At 40.7% G+C, this 24,721-nt stretch overlaps 1 protein-coding gene across 1 annotated transcript in view; it reads right to left on the reverse strand.

Moving 5' to 3' along the window:
* Positions 1-11,711: 11,711 nt before the first annotated feature.
* Positions 11,712-24,721, reverse strand: part of LOC103591936 (tyrosine-protein kinase transmembrane receptor ROR1-like) — a 43,014-nt gene continuing 30,004 nt past the window's right edge. The window contains exons 3-4 of the mRNA XM_008574512.1: positions 12,477-12,764; positions 11,712-11,746 (exon numbers count right to left, since the gene is read on the reverse strand). Of these exons, the coding sequence (XP_008572734.1) occupies positions 11,712-11,746; positions 12,477-12,764 (323 nt within the window). The remainder of the gene's footprint in view (positions 11,747-12,476; positions 12,765-24,721) is intronic.

Below are 24,721 nucleotides of genomic sequence, written 5' to 3' on the forward strand. Positions count from 1 at the left end.
CCTCCTCCCACGACGCCCCCCTCCAGCAGGAAGTAGTTCGGAGACCTCAACGACCTTATCCTCAAGAGAGAAAAAGGGAGGAATGTAAGGCCCCATAGAAGACCCCAAAGGAGGCACTCCCTAAAACATGGTGCTTTTCTCTTCTGGGTCCTAACAATCTCACCGGCGCCAAGGTGCAGCCTATCAGAAATCATTACCCGCCCCCGGCCAATCAAGTACTGCCCCGTGTACTAACCACCCTCTCCCGGAACCCGGCTCTATATAAATGTATGCTTCTCCCCCGAATAAAGCGGAACTTCTCCGGTGAACTGTCAGCTCGGGTCCTGTCATCCTTTCAACCACCCCAGCACAAACCCCTTTTTCCTTTGTCTTGTTATCTCTGTAATTTATCATTCTTTGTTAAGATGGTATATAAGCCTCTGGATCTAAGGATATCTTTGGGGTTTTCATTTCTTTCTATGAAGCACCTGGCACCATGTAAAAATATTAACATCAAATAAAATTTGTATGCTTTTTCTCCTGTTAATCTGTCTTTTGTCAATTAAATTCATAGGTCCCAGACACAGAACCTAAGAAGGTAGAGGAAAAGTCTTTCCTCCTCTACAAAGTCAAAAGCTAATTACATCATTTATGCAAATAGCCGATCATCATGCTCAGCTACCCTTTAACACCACCAAGATTATTCATAACATTTCATCAGTTGTGCTTGTTGTGAGATTCAGTTGTTTCCCTTAGAAAGTTCTGTGAATATACAAGATGTGATAAATCAATAATAAACCTGCATTCACAAGTCACACATGCAAACCAGTGTACTTATTTTCCCATCACCCTTTAGGGTCTGCCATTCAGGCAACAAGGTCATCTGATCAGCATTTTAAAAACACCCGAAAGAAGACAGCATGGGGGCTATCTCCACCACCACATGACACTGCTTCCTGCTGTACTCCTCTCGTCCGACTTCAGAGTCACTCAGCCCATAAGACGGAGCCTATGGAAGAAATATGGGAGGAAAATGTTGCTCTTAATACAAGGCAGCAGAGCCTGATACTGATCAGCAAAACAAAGAGTAATTTCCCCTTCACGTAGGAAGGCACAATACTACGGCCACTTCAGAATTCGAGAGAGAGAGTTTCTGTGTGGGAGTTCTCCGTAAAAATCTTTCCCACTGATTGTATCTAACTAGCCAAGGTCTTGTTTGGAATAGGCAGGATGGAAGCAGCAACAGCCTCATGACAGATAAAAGAGGATGACTAACACCTCAGGGCAGAGAAAGAGAACCTGGGAGCCCACTGAATGAAATTCAGAACAATGAAGAGGACTTACTATAACAGAGGAATTAGCAAATTCAGTTTCAATTAGTTATCAAATTTATTTAGAAGAAATCTTAAAAGTCCTTAAGCCCAAGTTCCTCAGTTTGTAAAGAAACTTGTGGCCTGGAGAAGGTAAGCAATTTGCCTAGGGCTGCAGTCTAGTGAATGACAGAGAAAGGACTAGAAACCAGATGGGCACCTTTTCTCTAAACACTTGCTTCTCAAAGTATGTGAACTAGCAGCACCAGCACCCCTGGAGCCTGGTGAAATGCAGTCTCAGGCGCCACCCCAGACCTACTCTTTCAGAATCTGTATTTTAACCCCAAGCAACAATTTGATTCCTGTAGCTTTCTATTCACCGACAGCCAGGGTTGAGGTGGAGATTTTCTCCATTTCTTGACCATTACTTGCACTGAAATTTATGATAGAAGCTTGTATTTAAACTCATAAGCTCAGGAAAGGAAATTGTAAATGATGTAGAATTAGGACTTGTAGATTGGTTTTGCTGCCTGATACCCACTTCATGACTTAAAAATAGCTTGATCAGAGGCCTAGAACATAGACAGAACTTGATAAAAATGTGTTGAGCAAATGAATACAACCTTGTCATATGTGGAGAAAAGCTTTCAGGACAAGACTTTCAATGTTCAATTTAACACATTTGTTGAGCATCTACTACGTGCTAGGTGCGGTGCTAGGTGTAGAGATACGTTCACGATTGACATAGACTGAGAAGCTCACGGCCTGGTGAACAAGCTTTCAGAAAGTGTGCTCCTAGAAGGCAAAAACTTATCTTCCCCCTTCTCTTTAAATATGCCCTGCACACAAAGATATGCCTTGCCAATATTCACAAGTATCGTTTTAACTGGAAGTTTTCCACACCCTACTTATATAGTGGGGATTGTTGAGTGACGGGGGTGAATTGGAACATAAGAGCTTGGCTTTAACCTTCTGTACTTTTGGATCTCTCCCCCACTGGGATTGGGAAATCCTTCTTATCTAATCTCTCCACATTCCCTCCATCTGCCCCTTCTCTGCAGAGTGCTGAGACCAAGGCAGTGTGATGAAGAGGAGGTTAGCCGCTTCATGGGAGCAATGGTCTTCTGTGTCCCGGCTCAGCTGCTGAGTGACTTCCCGGTCTCCTCTCTACAAGATGCCTGGCCCCTGAACTGCCTGAGTAGCTGCACTGAAAGTTATTCTTGAGTTTATCTAGAGTTGAAAATCACATTATCACTTCCTGGGTTGGGCCAGCACTCAGCTACTCACTGTGGTTGAGACTTGGAAACAGATGAAAGAGGGAAAGAGTTTAGCAAAAGCTGGTCACTTTGTCCTTCTGCAGAGAAGGATGTTAGCCAACAGTCAGTGAGAGAAAAGGAAATAAAGGCTTCAAAGTCTCAGGTTGGGGTTCACAGCAGGAAATATTGTCCAGCAGAAGGACTCTGGCTGGAAAGAAGGCATAGCATAATCTCTGCTCAAACAGCGATGGTGATGATAATGTTAGCTCCTAATTTGAGTCAAGCACAGCGCTAGTTACTGTACATGCATTGTCTTATTATTTCATTTAATTTTCTCAACAACCCTAGAGATAGATACTTTTTTTTTTTTTTTTTTTTTACCATGTCCTTTTACAGACTGATACTGCAAGAGACCTCAGAGGCTGAAAGAAAGGAAAGAAAGAAGATTTAAATTCAGTCAATGCTAATTATATACCAAGCTCCATGCTAGGATTTCTCATATGCCATAAGGTAGGTGAGAGTGCATAGATAGAAAAAAAGCTGAAATTTGTTAAGAACAGAGTTTTGTGGCATTTTGACTGGCCTTATACTCATCTTCCTCTCAATTTCTGTGGTGACCTGAAAACCAGCAGCCTTTCAACGGCATCAGCTGTGAAAACCAGCAGCCTAGCAGTCACTGGAGGAGGCAAAGTGTGCTTGGAGCTCCTCAGCAACCCCACCACCTCCAGAGAATCGGCATGATCTGACCTGTCTAGCAGCTCTAAGGAAAAGCCTCATTCACAGGACTCATCTTTATTTGACTCAGAGCTTCTCAGTGGGAAAAGCCCTAGCCGTAGGACATGTGTTGAAAAAAATAATCATATTTGCCTGAGGTGTCAATACCAGTTGGGGGAAACAAGAGCCTGGCTGAAAAGCTCAGAGCTCACAGGGAGGATCTAAGGAATGAGTTGTCCATAGGAGGCTTTGAAAGTAGCTGCACTGAAAGTTATTGGGGATATATGCGCATGCCCAGGAAGGACCTGAGACAGCCCTAATTTCTCACTCTGGCTAACTTTGAGGCCCTGCACCAGCAAGACTTTAAAGCAAAGGCAGAGTTGTAAACTGCTGGAGCGCTAAAGGCGTGCCTGAAAATACACATAAAACCCCTTGGCAAAGGGTTGGAGACTGGTTTAAGGAAATCTCTGTTCAATCATTAACTGATCACTAGGCTAGCTGAGCTGAGACTTCAGTAGCTGTACATGACAGAGAATGTAGATTATACAGAACTAGTCCAGGAGATTCAATAAACAAATGGCAATGACGCCACCACACAGCAATATCAGAGGGGAGGCTATGTGATTTCCAGAGTTGCCATATTACATTATTTAAATGTCCAGTTTTCAACAAAAGTTAGTTCTTGGAAAAGACCAGCAAAATTGGCAAACCTTTAGCTAGACTAGTTGGTCTGACCAAGAAAGAAAAAAAAAAGGAAGACAGAAAATACAGGTTACTAAAACCAGGAATGAAAGAAGGGGTATCATTACTGACATCAGAGAAATTAAAAGAATGGTAATGGAATACTATGAACAACTATATGCAACAATTTAGATTATCTAGGTGAAATGGACACATTCCTAGAAAGTCACAAACTACTAAAACTGACCAAAGAAAAAAATAGAAAATTTGAATAGACCTATAACAAGTAAAGAACTTAAATTAGTAATTTTAAAACTTCCCACAAAGAAACGTTTGGACCTAGATGGCTTTACTGGTGAGTTATACCAAGCATTTAAACTCATCTAAAAAAAACAAAAATAGAAGACTAGGGAATACTTTTTAACTCATTCTAAAAGGCCAGTATTATCCTGATATCAAAACAAGACAAAGACATCACAAAAAAAGAAACCTACAGACCAATATCTTTAATAAATAGAGATGCAAAAATCCTCAACAAAATGCCAATGAACTGAATCCAGCAATATATACAAAGGAATTATACACCATGGTCAAGTGGGAATTATTCCAAGAATACAAGCTTGCTTTAACAAAAAAAAAAAAAAAAAAAAAAAAAAAAATCAATGTAATATACCACATTAATATAATAAAGAGCAAAATAAAAAGACCCCCCCAGAACCAAAAAACTCCATGGTCACCTCAATGGACACAGAAAAAGCATTTGACAAAAGCTAACACACTTTCATAATAAAAAACACACAACAAAGTAGGAATAGAAGAGAATTTTCTCAATCTAATAAAGAGCATCTATAAAAATCCTACACTAACATCACAGGTAATTGTGAAAGACTGAAAGCTTTCCCCTTAATATAAGGAAAAAGACTAGAAGTTTGCTCTCACCACTTCTGTTCAACATTTTGCTGGAGGTTCTAGACAAAGAAATTAGGCAAGAAAAAGAATTAAAAAGCATCAGGATTGAAAAGGAAAAAGTAAAACAATCTCTGTTGATCTTATAGAGGGAAAATCCAAAGGAATCCACAGAAAAACTACTAGAGAAAAACTACTAATAAACAAGTTAAACAAGGGAACAGGATGTAAGATCAATAAACAAAACCTAGTTGTATATCTATAAAGTAGCAATGAATAATATGAAAATGAAATTAGAAAATCATTCCATTTACAATAGTATAAAAAATACTAAAATAGAAATAAATTTAACAACAACAACAAAAAAGCAAGACTTGTAAACTGACATCTACAAAACATTTGAAGACATTAAATAAAGGAAGATGCCCCATGTTCATGGACCAGAAGATTTAATATGTTTTAAATGTCAGTACTCCATAAACCAAACTGCAGATTCAATGCAATCCCTGTCAAAACCTCACCTGATTTTTTGGCAGAAATTAATAAACTGACCCTAAAATTCATATGGAAATGCAAGAGATCCAGAATAGCCAAAAAGTAAAAAAATCTTGAAAAAGAAGAACAACATTGAGCAATTTGATGATCAGTTTTAAGTGTCAACTTGGCAGGGTATAGTCCCCGGTTATTCAGTCAAACACTAGTCTACATGTTGCTATGAAGGCACTTGATAGGTATGATTAACATCCACAGTCAGCTGAACAACTGTAGGAGACTATGCTTGATAATTTGGGTGGGCCTGATCCAATCACCTGAAAGTCCTTGAGAGCAGAACTGAGGATTCCTTGAGGAAGAAGAAATTCCACCTATAGAACGCAACATGAGCAAATTCCCAGGAGTTTCTAACCTGCTTCTCCTGACATCCTATCTTGCAGATTTTGAATTTGGCTTGCCAGCCCACACAATTACATAAGGCAATTCTTTTCAATAAGTCTCTTTAAATGTGTATACATATAAAATTTTACTAGTTCTGTTTCTCCAGTGGAATACTGACTGATAGAGAGGACTCATATTTCCTGATTTCAAAACTTACTACAAACATACTGTAATCAAGACTGTGTGGAACTGACATATGGATAGACACATAGATAAATGGAGTAGAATTACTCCATTGTAAAATAAACACATATATTTATGGTCGATTGGTTTTAGGAGGGTGCCAAGACAATTCAGTGGGTAAAGAATAGTCTTTTAAACAAATGGTGTTGGGACAACTGGATATCTACATGCAAAAGAGTGAATCTGGTCTTGTACCTCATACCATATATGAGTTAACTCAAAATGGACCAAAAAATCTAAATGTAAGACCTAAAACTTTAAAACTAAAACTCTTAGAAGAAAACATAGGAATAAATCATTGTGACCTTGGATTAGGCAATGGTTACTCAAAAGCATAAGTAGCCAAAGAAAAAATAATAAATTGGGCTTCATCAAAATTAAAAACTTTTGTGTTTCAAACACACTATCAAGAAAATGAAAAGACTGGGCCGGCCCGGTGGCGCACTGCTATAGTGCGCCGCTTGGGAAGTGCGGTGGCGCTCCCGCCGAGGGTTCGGATCCCACATGCAGACCAGCCGCTCACTGGCTGAGCGAGGGGCGGGAGCAACGCCGAGGGTTGCGGTCCCGGTCCGGTACGGGCGCAACACTGAGGGTTGCGATCTGTTGCCGGTCACGAAAAAAGACAAAAAGGAAAAAAAAAAAAAAGAAAATGAAAAGACAATCCACAAAATGGGAGAAAATATTTGCAAATCATATGTCTGATAAGGGTATATATCCAAAAAATATAAGGAACTCTTACAACTCAAGAATAAAAAGACAAATAACCCAATTAAAAAATGAGCAAAGAAGTGGAACAGACATTTAAATGGCCAATAAGCACATGAGGAAATGCTCAGCAGGATCAGTCATTAGGAAAACGTAAATCAAAACTACACTGAGATACCACTTCACACCCACTTAGGATGGCGATAATACATAAATATTTTTTTTTTTTAAAAAAAGAAAAATAAAGGTTGGAGAGAATGTGGAGAAATTGGAACCCTTATATTTTCCTTCTGTAAATATAAAATGGTGCAGCCCCTTTGGAAAACAGTTTTGCAGTTCATCAAAATGTTAACATAGAATTACCATATGCTCCAGTAATTCTATTCCCGGATACATACTACCCAAGAGCACTGAAAACACATACCCCACAAAAACTTGTACATGAATGATCATTGCAGCATTATTCAAAATGGCCAAAAAGTAGAAGCAAGCCAAATGTGCATCAACAGAGGAATGGAAAAATGAAACGTGGCATAGCCATATAATGGAATATTATTCAGCCATAAATATATATACTGATATACTGATGCCTGCTATCGTGTCAACGAATCCCAAAACCACTATGCTAAGTGAAAGAAGCCAGACACAAAAGGACAAGTATTGCATGATTCTACTTATATGAAATGTCTAGAATAGGGAAATTTATAGAGACACAAAGTAAATGAGCAGTTACCATGGGCTTAGAAAAGTTTCTTTTTGAGATGAAAATGGTCTAAAATAAGATAGTAGTGAAAGTTGCACAACTCTGTAAATACAGTAAGAACACTGAACAAAAACTGTTATTTAAAAATAAAAAAAGAAAAAAGAAAGGTCCCTGCCCTGGGCCACATACCAAAAACACACAGAAAATAAATTTAATAAGAGTAGAGAGTACACATGGGACCCTCTGCCTCTTGGGATGTGGCACTCAGTGCTGGCACAGCATAATCAAAGCCTTAAACATCTGCTCCCAGGACTAACACCTTTGTAGCTCCAGGGAATACTTGTCTACATCTCTTGCCCTCTGTGCTTGGAAAAGAATGTGACCATGACTGCACACTGTGAAGGTTTGTGTGTGTTGTGCCACTGCCAGACGAATGCAGGAATTATTGAAGTGGCAGAAGCACTTTGATAAGAGAAAATTAATCAGCAAGTCAAATTCTTCCTCCCATTTTGTTTTATTTGTTTGTTTATTTATTTTTATTGGTAATGAATATTCATGCGGCACAGAGCATATCTTCCTCCCATTTTGAATGCAATAGATTCTTTCACAACCAACTATCATTCCCAATATTACCAAGTATTAATTGTCTTGTTTTTCCTTAATTCCAATCAGTACTTCTGAAAAGTCTCACCAATTAGAATAATATATGTAAGAATTTCACATAGCTGAGAAAAATTATGCAATATTAAGGGTTATGGGATAAATTGTGGCCTCCTAAATTCATATGTTGAAGTCCTAATCCCCAGTATCTCAGAATGTGACCTTATTTGGAAATAGGGTCTTAACAGAGGTAATCACCTTAAAATGAGTCATCAGGATGGGTCCTAATACAATATGACCGGTGTCCTTATGAAAAGGGGAGATTTAGAGACACGCACACAGGGAGAATGCCATGTGAACATCAAGGCAGAGATTGGAGTGATACATCCACAAGCCAAAGAATGCCAAAAAATCCTGGCAAACCACCAGAAGAGAGAAATCCTTCCTCACAGTTCTCAGAAAGAACCCTGTTGATACCTTGGTCTCAAGTTTTTGGCCTCCAGAACTGTGAGACACTCAATTTCTGATGTTTTAGCCATGCAGTTTGTGGTACTTTGTTATAGCAGCCCTAGAAAATATAATACATTAAACAATTCATACTACTTTTAAAGTTAAATATACATAGGATAACATGTGAAGCATGATACTGATTTATGCAATAAAATTATAGTATTTTGTAATATATTCTGCAATAATGATTACTTATCACATATGATCCCATTTCTATGTTTAAACACAGTATATAAAATTCTTAGTCCATTTCCAAATTTAATTATTGCTTAAGGAATTTTATTAATAACTATAGTTGCTACCAGCTCCAGGGAGTGAAGTTTCTCCAAATTAAAATTAATTTTGAAAAGTAAGAACTACAATGACTCATGAGAGTTTGTATAATTTGGCATCACTTTCAAGAGAATCCACATTATTCAAAAATCTTGTATAAAACAATATAGGCAGTCATTTTGCTGAAATAAAGGCAAAAAAAAATTTTATGGAACTAATATAACAATCTAGGAATTAGACGTAATATCTCTGCCCCATGGACAGAACACCCAGACATGCATAATAAAGATTAGTCATTTTTGATAGTTTTGGCTTTCAGTCATAGAAAAATCATAACTTTACATGTATTTTAAAATTTTGTCATTATGAAGGTATATTCGTCAATGTGGGAGGACGGAACATATTTCATTTAACAGTTTTGCTAGCTAGATTTATAACTTTTAAATATTTAGGTGTACAGTATATAGGTCTCCACTTGTACTCACGCTCCAGGCCCTATAATTGTTAGGAGTGGGCAGGACCCAGCAATGACGGAAGAAATAAAGCCTGAAGCTATGAATAGAAGCCAAGACTTTCCAGCCAGACTTGCTCCTGCTAGAAACTAAAACACCATCCTGAAAGCTTCATGTGAAAACTTGATACAGTCCCTTCTCGGGAGTGGTAAGACTGACAAGTGCCTTCCTAGGCCACAGTCCAAGGGGCCTCAAGCTCTTCTCGGTCAGGAATTGTGTAGCTCTACCACCTAATGTGGTCCTCAGCTCTCACTGAGTTTCATACGACTAATGTATTTCACTGTTCTGACGTTCTGAATGTTAGGGCTGTTTCAGGGATGTTTATTTTATTTTCTTTGCAGTAACTCTGTGTAACTTTCAAGTAAACACAGCAATTTATAACTACTCTTTTGCTCCTATTTTGGAAAAAGTAGTGAAAAGCTTGACAAATGGAGCTTCCAATGGACCCTCGATGTTGTGATATTCACCATGACTATCATTTTATCTTCCGCCTGTCCACTTGTAGCAAGAGTGGGCTATTCATCCAGGGCTATGGGGAGAGGTATGGAAACTAGCATTCTATTTGAGAGTCTTAGGGAGTTCAGAACTCTTAGAGACAGTGTAAATAGTGGCAGCTGAGAGAGGTGAAGAAAATAGGATATATTACCAGTTTCTAAAGGAAAGAAAAAAAGGGTATCAGAATGCCAACTAGGAATGCCAAAAAAAGAGGGTGGAGATTGAACTACAAAAGTCCCCATGGGATTTTTCAACTTGGATTGTATTTTATTGTAACTCCCTCTAAGCAAACATGGCAACTATATATTTCATGCTGTCGGCTGACTAATGTGATAGATAATCAGACAGCTAACACAAAACATAGGTGCCTGACATCAAAGGATACTTTTGTGCTTGAGCATCTACAAGGAATTTTGATATCCTCACCACAGATATCAGTTCACAAAGATAGGGGTATACTATCTTTGTATAAAATTACTGGGTTCATCAGAAAGAAGGCAGCAAAGAAAGAATGAAAACTTCAAGAAGTAAGGACATATAAGTGTTGAAAAATAATTTTGTGACAAAAAAGTAACTGTGTTGCAAATACAATAGGCAGTAAGTCAACAGCCTAGTGCTTAACAGTAAAGGCAGATTAGTGAACCACATTAATCAACCTGGGATACAGATTATCAGCCATGTTTGAAACACAGATTAATAGGAACAAATAAGGTACCAGGGTGGGAAGCATTTTTACAGCAAGCAACAAAAGTTTTAATCTTTGTTTAAATAAGACTTCAAAAGGATTCCACATATAACCAATGGTGAGACCATTAAAAAAAAAAAAAGATTAGCTTTGAGAAATGCAAGGCAGAGTGACCAAACTTCTGACCTGTTTTAAAGTCAATCAACATTTTCTACCTCAGCAAGTAGAATTCAATTAGCACTTGGGTGATTTTAAAGACTCTTTTACAGTTGCCTTTAACTGGCCGATGAAATAGCAGAACAGTGTGGCTGAAGGCCAATGTTTATTTTTACCCATTACCTATTTTATCAATGGGATTGTGGGCCACAGGGCCTCCAGGCACACACAAATGGATTAAATGGCCCATACTGTAATAAAGTGGCACAGAGGGGACTGGAGCAAATTAAGTGGCTCTTATATTTGCCAGGGGTATAGTCTAGGTTAGGCATTTTGATGCTGTCATGTCAGAGCCCAGCGAATTTTACTTCAGAAGTCTACAGAATATGGAATATATTGGCCCAAGCAGAGGACAACATTGCTTACAGAGCAAGAGTTTTAATAAATGGGTTGTTCCCGTAAAAATAAAAATATACATAAAGAAAAATGACCCAAGTGGATGTCCTTAGAGTGAAAGATGAAAATCTCTTAGCTGGAATAAAGGACAAGTTCATCAATAACAGTATCAGGAAAAGAGATTGGATCTTTAGACTCCATTAACAAGGAACTCAAAATGAATCAAACTTCCACATAACTCTCAATCCAAGCACAGGGATTTCCTACTCTAGATGAGGTAGAACTTCTGCCTTGGAGTTCGTTAAAGGAAATAAAAAACAAAGTGATTACCTAATTGTTGCCCTGACCCATAATTAAAGTATCAGAAATCAGAAAAGTAGAACAGACCCTTTTAGCTTAGAGTAAAAAGTTCCTAAGCCAGCATTCTATCATTTTGTTTGATTTTACCAAATTCATTGTTGCCACTAACTGTTAGATTCATTTTAAAATAGTAAATGTAGGGAGATTTTTGCTTTGATCATTTGGAATCAACACTACCACGCTTAAGATTACTGCCAATGCTGGTCTCCCGTGAACCTTCATATCAGAGAAAAAGCAAAATGGAATGACATCTGGAGACACAGTGTTTTGGCCCAAGCAGAGGACAACATTGTCTTTGCCCTAGAAACCTATGGAGAAAGGCTTACAAATGACAAGAAAGGACATAAAAAGTACTTACGAGGATCCTGGACTTGCAGTGGGAGGGGGTCCTGAAGAAATGAAAGAAAAACAAAAGAAACAGTCAGTCTGGGTTACTGGAGGGTGAGCGTGGGTACAGTCAAACCACTACAAATTAAAGTTCTCAACCACCCAGAGGTGATATTTATTTTTGAGGGATTTATTGTTTTGCTCCAGTTTCTCCCAACCACCTCTATGAAAAAAAAAAAAAAAATACCAGTAAGAATGTGTCTACATCCCACAGTTCAGGGCCTGAAAAATGCTAAGACAAGTGCTAAAAAATGAGTCAACAGAGTAGGCAGCCTGAAACTATGCAGGGAGTTTCCAATAGGAGGCCGACTGATGGAACGAGGGCATCAATTGCAACAGCCAGCAGGGGCTTCTGCTCTTTGACGGCAGCTGGACAGAAAAGAGGTGTGCGTGCTGCAAGCGTTCCCAGCTTCTCTGCCCAAGGAGCATCCCTGCTGGGAAGAAGAGCTCAAGGGCATGATGACTTTGAGTGGGGTCTGTAGGGTGAGAGGGATCTGGACTGCATTTCTGCTCTGTGCTTTACTAGCTGAGCAATCCTGAACACGGTAATTAACTACTGGGCCTGGGTTCATTTATTTGTAAAATGGGTACAATTGTACCAGCTTTAGGGTTGTGGGCACATAGCACATTCTCAGTAAGTACTCATTCCCTCCCTCCTTGCCCCATGGGCTCTAGCCATCCCATCATATTAGGCTAGCGGCCAAGGGCCATCCTCAGTAGGAAGCTGCTTACCAAACTTGACAAACAAGACTCCAGTGGTAGAAACCACCTTCTTGCCATTTGTTGCCACGCACTGGAAATAGCCCGTGTCTGTGGTGTCAAGATTTCTAATCCGCAGCCGAGAGCCATAGTTGGTTGCCCGAAAGGAGATTCTCCGGGGCTCCTGGACCACAGGAGCATCATTTTTGAACCAGCGAATAGTGGGAAGTGGGTTGCCAGAGACTTTGCAGTGCAGCTCCGCCGTCTGCCCCAGGGATGTGGTGATGTTATTCATTGGTTCATCCAGGGTCAGGTAAGAATCTGTGAGCACATGGGGGGAAGGAGGCAGGTGAGAAGGGCAGACAACTGGAGAGCACCTCCAAGCAACCCAAATCCACTCCAGCATGTCCCCAGGGTCACAGAGAGACTGAACAGCAGAGACATGTAGAGACTGACAAGGAAAGAAATGGTAATATATACCAAGACCCCATGATTGCTTGGAAGGACAGTTTTTACTAATCAGAGTACAAAACCCAAAGACAGAGGATGACTACATAGCACAAATGGATAAATGTACTTTCTAAGCCAAGACAAAATGAGCTTTTGTGCTTCATATTATTAAAATAATATATACTCCTTGTTACAAGTTCCAACAATACAGCAAAGAAAAGGAAAAAAAAAAAAGTAAAATCCACTTCAAATCTCCCCATTCCAAAGTAACATCATTCTTAACATTCTGGCAAACATTCTTCCAGCTTGTCCACTCTTGATAAGAAAGAAAGCATCAAAAACTGGAAAAAGCAGGAGCAACACGTTTATATCCACATGGCAGATCAGGAAGGATGCCTGAAACCTTCCTGTTAGCAATGACATAAGGGGATGAAGGCCGGGTCACTGGCAGACAGAGTGATGAGGCAATGGACATTTCCATTGTATTACTCATATCAGCCATAGCATGTTAACAATATATGATTCTTTCAATTATATATAGAGAGATTCAATTCAACATATAATGTAAATTATATCTCAATTAAAAATTGAGATAAAGTCATTCCTTGGTATCTGGGGACATTGGTTCCAGGGCCTCCCATGGATGCTCAAGTCCCTGATATAAAATGATGTAGTATTTGTGTCTCACCTACACACTTCCTCCTGCACACTTTAAATCATCTCTACATCACTTATGATACCCAATACAATGTAAATGCTATGTAAATAGTTGTTATACTATATTGTTTAGGGAATAATGACAAGGAAAAAAGTCTGCTCATGCTCAGTATAGACACAGTATTTTTTGCCAAATATTTTTGATCCATGGTTGGTTGAATACACTGACTCTGAATCCACTGATATGGAGGCCCAACTGTAATTTACATTCTGTGCAATGTACCGATCTTAGTTACAGTTCCATGAGTATGGACAAAGGCATATACCCATGTAACCAATGCCCCTTTCCTGATAAAACATCATCAACATCCCAGAAAGTACCTGTGAAATCCTTTGTAGTCAGTTTCTGCTCCCAGCCACTCCCTCCCAGGTAGCTACTGTTCAAATTTCTATCATCATAGATTAATTTTGCCTGTTCCAGAAGCTCATAAAAATGGAATCATACTGTATGTACATTTTGCATTTGGCTTCTTTTAAGACTTATCGCATTACAAATTTTAATAATGAAAAAATTTTGTTCAAGCTTATTCTTCAATAAATAGTGTTTAAACATCATATTAATAATATTAGTTGTGAAATCCACTTGCAGAGAAAATAATCCATTAATTTTTTAAAAATGAGGTTCAATACTTTTTTAAAAAATTGCTCTGTTATTCATCTACATGGAGTTTTCTTTTGTTTTATTCTCCCCGACCACCCATCCTTCGGTAGATCCCCTGCCATACCCTCCCATTGCCCTCTGTCCCTCCCTATCTCCAAACCTGGGATGGCTTGTTTAGCAGCTGTCTTCACCGCAGGTCTGTGAGCCCAAGGGCAGGCATGGCAATGTTCTAGTCATCACTGCACCCTCAATGGATACTACTGACTAGCAGCATTGTCCACTAGAACTTTCTGCAGTGATGGAAATGTTCTACTATCTGTACTTTCTGATTGTAGCCACTAGCCACATGTGGCTCAGTGAGCTCAGGAAATATGGCTAGAGTGACAGACGAACTGAATTTTGAAATTAAATTTAAATAGCCAGATGTGGCTAGTGTCTACTGTTTTGGATAGCACAGGTACAGCACAATAAACTTGTTGAGTTTAGTGGAACTTTATTGAAAAATAACCTTTTTTGGAACTATTTAACTGAGTAATTTACCCAAAATGCTTGTAAAATGAGCTCATCAATGCTAAAAATAAATAATTCAGTATTAATTTTACACACACACACAAAAATTGGGGAGGGGTGTTGTCAAAGTCTGGGCAGCCCCACAGGAGTGTGTTACAAGTGTGAATGGCATTTGTCACGTGTATGCAGTGGAAAAGAGATTAAACATGACCATTACTCACTGTGTTACCATAATGGCACTTATCATTTCAATTAAGCTAATGAATAATTATCCTTCACAACAGAATCATGAGCCCATAAATGATCTTGCTAATGCCTTGCTTCCTCACATTTACATTCTGATCTCTATCTTTGGGCATGTTTCTATAATCTGTATATGTATATATTCAATCCATGAATGTGTTTGCTCATGGATAAAAGCACATGTGTTCCTAAGATGTTTGAGATATGGCCAGAAATTAGGGAGACTAGTTAATAGATGGCTTTATGGAGTCATTATCATGGCTTTACAGCCCCATCTCATGCCTTAAGAATGGATAACGACACACCCTCTGTAGAAAGTTAGAAATACTAATCACGCAGTGATGCCAATATAAGCATCATGATTAATACTCCATTGGACAGGTTCTGAAATTCAATTGCGTAGGTCTGAAATGTATGAATCACTGCTGCCTTTCTGGTTGTTAACAAGAATCCCAGGTCTGTCCCTCCCCCTCGTCCCCTCCCCCTGCCATCTGTGTGACCTTGGGCAAGTTACTTAGACTTTGAGTACCTCAGTGCAACGAACTGAAAGATAGAAATAATAAACAGGGTTCCACCTGGCAAAACTGTTAGAAGAGGATTAAAATTAAATAGGGTGACACCTGTGAAGCATTTAAACCAGTGTTTAGCAAAAATTGAGCTCTCAAAAATGTTAATCAATGCCATCAATATTGTTTTTATAAGAATAATTTCGGTATAATGTTTTTCAGGTCACAAAATGTTTTCATATACTCCATCTCCTGTAATCCTCTAACAATCTGGAGAAGTAGTAAAGGCACATTAGTTACCACGATCCCTAATTGCAAATGAGGAAACCATGACTCAGAGATTAGCTGACTTGCCCCATGGTCACACAGCAAAGTGCCCAAAGCTTCCATCACTGAGGGCCTGTAGTCTTCATGCTCAGCCAAGCACCTAAACAAAGTCCAGCTGAGGCAGTACAGTGGCAGTAATAGACTATTTTGAAATTCTACCATGTGCCAGGGCTTTACCTTAATATTTACCCACACAATAACCTTGCAAGGGAGGAGTTATTATCACTGTTTTATAATGAGGAAATCTAGGACCAGAGAGGTTAAGTGACTTGCCCAAGCCATTGTGGCTGAACTCCAGTCCACTTCACATCTCCCTGGCTCTAAAACCTAGCTCTTACCATTGCACCAGGCTGCTTTGGTTGCTTGAGCCCCACCAAGGGCTGGGTACAATTTTGGAATTTCTCTTCCCTAACCTGGGCAGTCCCTAGACACACATATACCTACGGGACCATGCTCTTCCCCTAACTCCAGCCAGGACTGTCTGATTAATGGGTCTAAGCTTTAGCCATGGGTTCTGACTGGTGTTCTGGTCTCCTTCTGGATGCCAGGTACCTTGCCTGACCTGCTCCATAAAATTTCTATCTAAATACAAAAAAGACAGTTGCAGGGCATCTTGAAATCAGTGTAGTAGCTGGCCAAGCGGTGTGTTTCCAGAGAGAACAAAGGAAATGCAAACAAATCTTTGTGATTACTGAACAAAGGAGCCTTGCCACAAAGTGGGAATTTGGTTTTAACTTTTCACTGACCAAGAAAAAGGTTCAAATTTGTTTGTCATCTGTAGCTGCTCATTTACTAAGCAGAATTAACAAATGGTCTGGTCCTCAATTTGGTGACCAGAAACATGGGAACGGCATTTTGCCTAAACAACATAAAATAAATAAAAACGTACGTATCACTGCTGCCTTTCTTGTTGTTAACAAGCCCCTGGCCATGATCCATTCTCTTCCTGGAACCAGCCGGGCCCTTCTGCAGCAGCCTCATAGGACATGCTAGGGGACCCACTCTTGTCTCTACACCCAAAGCTTGGTGTAACCATTGCAAGGTCTGAACTTGTCATTCCCTTCAGAGAACAACTGGCATCTCAGGGAAGGGTCCCAGTGCAGAGGAAATCCACATGATAGACTCGAGAACCAGTTCTGCCATGAACTTGCTGGGCTTTGCTTCCCTGGGCTTTAGATTCATAATCTACTACCCTGTGCTTTGCATCCATCATTTGCTACTTGGACCTTTGGCATCTGCTCCTTCTGGGACAGTTTGTGCTTCCATACAGGCAGCTGCAGAACCACTGGATGGCAGGCAGGAGGTGCTCACTAAACTTGAATGCCAGACAAAGCAACTCGCTCTCTACATTTAAATCTGTTTGTACTTTTCCCGGTGGTTTGATTCAATATCTCTGACAATGTATGCTTGAGCTGTGGGAGATTTCTCGTTCTTTTTCTCTTCTTCCCTAGACTATAAATGTAGAGATGGCAGACTGGTGAGTAAGAGGTGGGGGATAATCTGGCTTGTGAGAAAAAAATTCCATTTCTACTGACTCTGCCTCTAGCTCTGTGTCCCTGAACAAACTATGTCTCCCAAAGGTAATACTAGTAATAATGATGATGATATAATAATGATGGCGATAACAGCTAACACTTAAATGTGCTCATTATCATGGCAGGTGTTGTTATGAACATCTTACACATGAGAAACCTAAGGCATGGAGAGGGTAAGAAAGTTGCCCAAGATCAGACAGTAATTATAAATGAGATTTAAAGCAAATTATTTTGGCTCCAGAGTCCATGCTGTAGGACAGAAGTTCTCAAACTTTTTTATTTCAAGACCTCTAAATACTCTTTCAAATATTGAGGACCCAAGTTCTGGTCAAGATGGTGGAATAGACGGTCCCCAGTGTCACTCTCTCCCACAAATCAACCAATTTATAACTATAAAAATGTAACATCAGCCAAGCTGAGGCTGCTGGAGCTCAGGGGAAGAGGAGGAGAGATGTATGGAGTTGATGAAGGCAGAAGAAACCATGATGAGAGAAAGAAAAAACTGCTGTGAGTGTTTTGGGCCACAGCTGCTTTAATGCTGGACCTGCTGAGTGCATGAAGCAGGAGCCGGCAGAAGCTGTAGCTGTGCCCTTCAGATGGAGTTACTTGGAGGCAGCAGGGGAGAAGAGGACCTTGTTGTCCCCCAGGACAGCAAGACCACTAATAGGGTTCCTGTGGACCCACACAGGAGCAAGGAGCCAGAACAGCTGAAAAAGGGGAACCATTCAGAGGCCAGTGAGGCAATGCAAGGGACCAGTGCAGGCTCTGTCCCATGGGAAGTGTTTGGAGCACAAGTGGTAGGGGAGATGGGCCCATTGGGAGAACACTGGGACACAGCAAGGACAGCCGATCCACTCCCCAATCAGCACAGGACCACTTAGAGGAGACTGGTCAGGAATGCAGAATTGCATGGGGTGCAGTTTGATGAAAAAACTCAGGCCTGGATCAGAGTTTCTACACAACCCAGATGCACCAGGTCTCTGGAGAGCCAGAAGTACCTATAAAGTCAACCATTAAACCCTGAGCTGCACAAAAAGCCTTCCTTAGGGAAACAACAGCAAAACAGCAACTTAGGTCAACCACACAGCTCAAGTGCTGGTTCCCACAGGAAGTTCCCCATGTTAGAAGTAAGCAAAGACAAAAAATTAGTTCTGGCCCAGGCACACCACCAGCACCTTGGGGCCCGCCAGGGGACATGAGGCATGGATCTGGGGACAGGACCCCCACCCACAACCACTCACACCACCAGTGCTGTGGGGCCCACCCAGGAACCTGAGGTTTAGAACTGTGGACAGAACCCCCCTTCCTACAACCAGGCACCACACCAGCACCTTGGGCCCTGCCTGGAGACCCACGACACAGAGAAGGGGACCAGACCTGCCTCCAACAAACAGGCACACTGCATCAGTGCCTCGGGGCCTTCCTGGGGACCCAAGGCATGGATCTGGGGACCAGACCACCCTCCCACAACCAGGCACACTGTGCCAGCACCTTGGGGCTCACTGGGGACCTGAGGCATGGAGAAGGGGACTGGACCCCCTCCCACAATGAGGCACAACGCACCAGTGCCTCAGGGCCCAACTGGGGACCTGAGGCATAGATCTGGAGACCAGACACTCCCCACAACCTGGCACACCACCAGCAACAAGGAGCATGCCAAAAACATCACCTCCATGTGGGTGGCCCACCACAGCCACCACAATAACCATGGCTGCTGTGAAAGTGGCTAGACCCCACAACCACCATGCAGATGGTCCGCCAGCCACTGGAGTGCATTGACACAGGGAGAGTCACCAGCAGAGACCAAAGAAAAGAAGAGGATATCTCTCTCCACAAAGCCCATTCCAGAATGACAGAAGAAGCATCTGCTGTATAACATTGGGGGACCTGATCACACCTCTTAGCATTGGATAGATCATCTAGGCAACAAATCAGCAGAGTAACCATTATTTTTTCAGAAGGAGAGAAGAAATCTAGGGTAATTAGAGGGGGGATGGGGGGAAGGAGAGGGGGTTAGGGAGAGATTGGACAAGGGGCATAAAGAATAATTATGATTTGTAACAATATATGCTAGTAATATTGATTTGATCAACATATCTCGATGTTGAATCCCCCAAATATGTGTAATCAATTTTGATTCAATAAAAATTTTTTAAAAATTGAGTACCCTAAAGAGCAAAATTTGAAATATGTTTATTAATTTGTTTAAAAATAAAAAATAATCCCATTACTTAACATAAATATTTTAATAAAAATAACTATATTGACACACACATACAAGAAAAGTGACATTGTTTTATATTGTTGCAGATCTATTATTTGTCTTAAGAGTGGACATCTGGATTCTCCTGTTTCAGTATTCAGTTTTTGAGATATGCTGTTTTGGTTGAAGGAAATCTGGCTTCTCACAGTTGGAAAGGGAGGGGTATTTTAATAGACTTTCAGATAATTTAGGATATTCTTCCATGATACTACACCAAAATTCAACAAGTAGTAGTTTACCTTAAAGGTTAGTGGCAATGGGAAATCTGAAACCATATCAGTGAAGTTTTCATAATCTGTTACATAAAATAGATTGATTTATCTTGCACTTTGAATGAATCTTCTACCCTTGTATGATTTTGTAATACCGTGTATTGCCCATTTAGGAAACAATGGTCCACTCTGAGTTATGTATACCTTTCTATATAACACAGAAAATTCATATTCATTAATATCACCACCAATCTCATCAGTAAAGATTGGGAAGCTGCCAAGCTCATGGTGGTGGCTAAAAGTTTTTAAAAATTCTAATTTTTGCTGGAAAGTTCAAATTTTATTATTGGTAACTAATATTATCTCCTATTTACTTGAAGTGGCAGGCTTGTTTTATTCATTTTCAGGAATACTCAAGAATAACTAACTGTAGTCTGTCCATCAGTCATGCTCTCACATAAAAAGTTCAGCTCAGAACTCAAATGCTTTTCTTTGACACATAGTATTAGTACTTCAAAATTCAGCAGGAGTGCTTTATGTATGCTTCCTGTTTCGCCATATGGAATGTTAAAAAGATATGCACTCAAGGGTCAATATTTAATAAAATTAATAATTTTTACTGCCTCACAGAAGACATTCTTAAATGCAATTGGCTTTTCTTCTTCTCCTTAAAGTACAAGAGCATGGCAGTGGAGAATATGATGAGCACTAGGTTGGTATAGCTTGATGTGTGTTAAGGCCCCAGCAGTTTTACCCACCCCTGCTTTTGCACAGTCGAGATGGGTAGACTACAGTTCGGAGGATTTAAAAACCTATCCCAGAGTTCACAGCTAGTAGAAGGCAAAGCCAGGGTTTGGACTCCAATCCCAGTGCTCTTTTCATCACACTCCACAGCTGCCCTTCCCCACCCCTCTGGGTCTTAGGCTGGTGTGAGGCTCTCAGAATAAAACGGTTTAGCTTAGGCCCTGAGGACTGTAGGTCAGAGAGCAGAGAGCAGCTTGTACAGCATGTTTTTTAAAAAATTTCTGAACAAGCAAGTTGGGGCTTTGGGGCAATCCCATGTGATTGTGTCAGATCTGGGCAAAGGTTTGGGACTCTGAATAAAAAACGATTTATTATTTTTTTAACGTAAGAAAATAAAATGCCAATATGCTTTTAGTACCATCATTTCCCCCCATTGCCTGTAGAAAGTGATGATCATAGCTAACATTTTTTTGAGCATTTACAAGGTGTCAGGCACCATTCTGAGCATCTTACACATTAACTTATTTAAACTTGAGAACAATCCCATGAGGTAGACACTACTATTACCCTCATTTTAGAGATAAGGAAACTGAGACACAGAGAAGTTAAGTAACTGCCCAAAGTCACACAGCCAGAAGGTGGCAGAGCCAGGACTCAAACCCAGGCCTTTGGACACCAGATACTATTACCTGATGCATCATATCCCAATAAATGCATACTGTAGTCTCTCACTGCCCTTTCCACCACCCATAACCAGCACTGCAAAATACTCTTGCCCTTTTTATGAGTCCATCCAGCACGTGACAATACCCACAGGTACTGAAAACAAGTAAGTCACCACAAGTTACTTATGATGTAACTGGAAGTCACTGAGAATGAGCTTTTTAAATACAGCACAGGCATCGTTTATATTGAGGCTTAATCAACCTAAAAAGTGAACTGCAAGAAAAAAGAAGTTAGTTTACGAGCTCTCTGGGAATTGAGACTCTATTTCCTCCTTTTTTTCCTTTTTGTATTCCCCTCAGCACTCCATGTGTTATTGCAAACTTCGTAGGCATTTAATAAACGCTGGTTGATTAAGTAAATGGAAGGTCAAGTGAATTTCGGGCAAATTAGCTTCGGAGACACCCCATTTATTACTTACCCTTTTGACAAGACGTCACATCCACAAATCCACAAATCCCTCCCAACATTTATTGCTTAATATTCAAAATGCCCTCCCACCTCTCCTCAGGGAGGAAGGTGGGGCTGAGAGTTATACGTCCATTTTGACAGGTGAGAGAAACCGAGATATAAAAAGTGTAGCAGTCTGTTGCCAATGGCAACCAAGCCAGCCAGCAGAGGAGTCGGTCACAATTAGGGTTAGGGTCTGGGTCTCGGTATCAAGAGAGGCAAATGCCCAAATCCTAGCCTCCAACATGACCGATTCTTTTCAGAAGAGGGAGGTGGTCCCTGACGTGAAATAAAATGCTTAGCTAAACATAAAGGAAGGCTGCCAAACAGAGTTAGGTCATCGCATCTGACTTTGAGAGAACATTCTGTTCACGCTATCAACCTGCGTTCACTTTCAGCGCACTTCACCATAAATACTTCTGACTCACTATCTCGGCAAATATTTTTTATCTTAATAAACTCAATGCAAAGCGTAATCTAAATCAGCTTGCACATTCTTGAGTCGAAGCCACAAGCTGTGTTTAACAAAAATCAGCCGAAATAGCAGGGGACTTCTGAATAACTACAGTTCGTTATCTGACGTGGGGCTGCTGGGAAATCCCGAACATTCAGGCCAGGAGGCAGGAGCAGGAGATGGGCAGTGGAAGGTTTGGAGGGAGCCTGAAACCACTGGATGACCCTCCTGCTGGATCTTAGTTCCCACTGAACAGCCTCCTGGAGGCACTATGTATAATAACGGACTGCAGCACAGTAACTAAGAACATGGGCTCCAGAGGAGGACTGCGTGGCTTCATATCTGAGCACCATCTCTTACGTGCTGTTACTTAACCTCTTTGAGCTGCAGTTTCCCCAACTGCAAAATGGGGCTAATACCCATAAGGAATGTTGTAGGGGTGAAACGAGATAATCTGCCTCTGAAACATCAAAAGTGTTCCAGAAAAAAAATACTGATATCTGGGTCCCACCCCTAGAGATTCTAATTTAATTGATCCAGAGTGGAGTCCGGGCATAAGCATTTTTTACACCCTCCCCAAAGGATTCTCCTGTGCAGCAACAGGAGAACAGTTGGCTACAGTAACTACAGTTACCATTTCCTGACCACTGCTCCTTGCCTGGCTTCCTGCTAAGCCCTGTAACTCATTTACTTCTCAGAAATCCCCAGGAGGATTCTCCACTACGATCCCCACTGTTCAGAAGAAGAATCCAATGTGGAGACACTGAGTGTGTTTTTCAGCATCTTATTACTGATAAAGAGTGAAAGCTCATCTCCAACTCAGACCTTTGCCTTGAGCCTACGTCTCCAGTTAGGTACCGAGATGGGCCGATGAAGATAAACACTTTCTGGCTGCGCAAAGCTGCTGTAGACCAGGGAATATGATGGTTAAAAGTGAAAAGAAAAGAAGTTCTGTGCTGTGCCATGCTGGGTCCTGGCCTAACATGCACATTTTTTTGAGAACACAAGTTTGGGCTAATGGCCTCTGAGTAATAACTGTGGGTTTAAAGCATGTCCATTGGACCAAAGACAACAAATGGCCAATGATGCAGCTCGTTTTTGTGGAGGGAAGGCGCACACATCAGAAATGGTTCTATAAATGTGTACTTAGAGGAAAACCTCCTATAAATCTGGACTAATGGGGAAAGACAGCCTCCTTTATAGGTGTTTCCTTAGGAAGCCCAGTAAGTACACAGCGACTCAAAGGAGTTTAAGAAAACTTTGCTTCCTAGAGGGTCGTTTTAATGAAAAGGTCATTTTTACAAGTAGGCTAATTGTATGTAAATGGTGCTTAAAAGCTCAGGGAAACTACTTTTTCCTCTTAAGTGGCTATGATCTACGCAGAATAAGAACGGCTGGTCTCCAGCATTGAGACTGCTGTGTGTCCTGGCTATAGTTAATAAAGGTGGGAGAAGAAGGGAACAGGTATTGAGCATTGATCCTATCAAGCATATTACATATATTACTGCATTTTTTCCTCACCAGAACCCTGTGATGTATGTAGGCTTTTCTAGACCCATTATAAGGAAGATACCAAGGCTTAGAGTGTTTTTAGCATAGCTAGGTTCATCACAGCTGGGAATAGAACTCAGTTCTACCAGACACCCTTCTCCTGCCTCTCTCCCAACTTCACCCCCCAATCCACCATTTTATACCCTACCGTCATCAAGAACTTCTTCCACTATTAACTCACCCGAATCCATCTAGGACACCTCCTTCTCGCACCACAGATGCTATCATCTTGCCAGTCCTTATTTTTACCCCAGGAGCGGGTTATCTAATGGGATCATTGGCAACCACCAACGAGGTCACTCTAACAACTTTTTCTAGTTATAAGCTTTTGTGGATGTTATGGACTAAATATCTGTGGCCCCCTAAAATCCATATGTTGAAATTCTAACCCCCAATGTGATGGTATTTGGGAGGTGGGGTCTTGGGAAGTGATTAGGTCATGAGGGTAAAGCCTTCATGAATGGGATTAGTGCCCTTTTAATATAGACCCCAGGGAGATCCCTTGCCTTTCCCACCACGTGAGGACACAACAAGATGACTGTCTATGAAACAGAAGGGAGCCCTCACCAGAATCTGACCATGCTGGCACCCCGATCTTGGACTTCCAGCCTGTATAGCTGTGAGAAATACGTTTCTGTTGTTTATAAGCCAGCAGTCAATGGTAGTTTGTGAAAGCAGCCCAAACAGACTAAGACAGTGGAGTTTTGAGGTTTAAGTACCCAGGTAATTTTACCTCAATTTTTCATGCATGTTTTTTTTATTGGGGATGGGGGGAACATTTTATTACTTCATGTTTATCATGTGTGCATGCTTCATTTAAATTTGAAAATAATGGGAATACATAGAAGTTGTAAGCAGAAACACACTCGACCATCAGGACAATAACTTAATTTTGATATAATCAAACTCTTCTAACTCAAATTTTGGACACAAGTTTTCTGGCTTGAAAATTGGTCCCTGAGTTTTGGAGAAGTATTCCCAATTCTCTTGCT

This window comes from Galeopterus variegatus, unplaced genomic scaffold, assembly GCF_000696425.1.
Source record: "Galeopterus variegatus unplaced genomic scaffold, G_variegatus-3.0.2 Scaffold1055, whole genome shotgun sequence".
NCBI classification, from domain to species: Eukaryota; Metazoa; Chordata; class Mammalia; order Dermoptera; family Cynocephalidae; genus Galeopterus; species Galeopterus variegatus.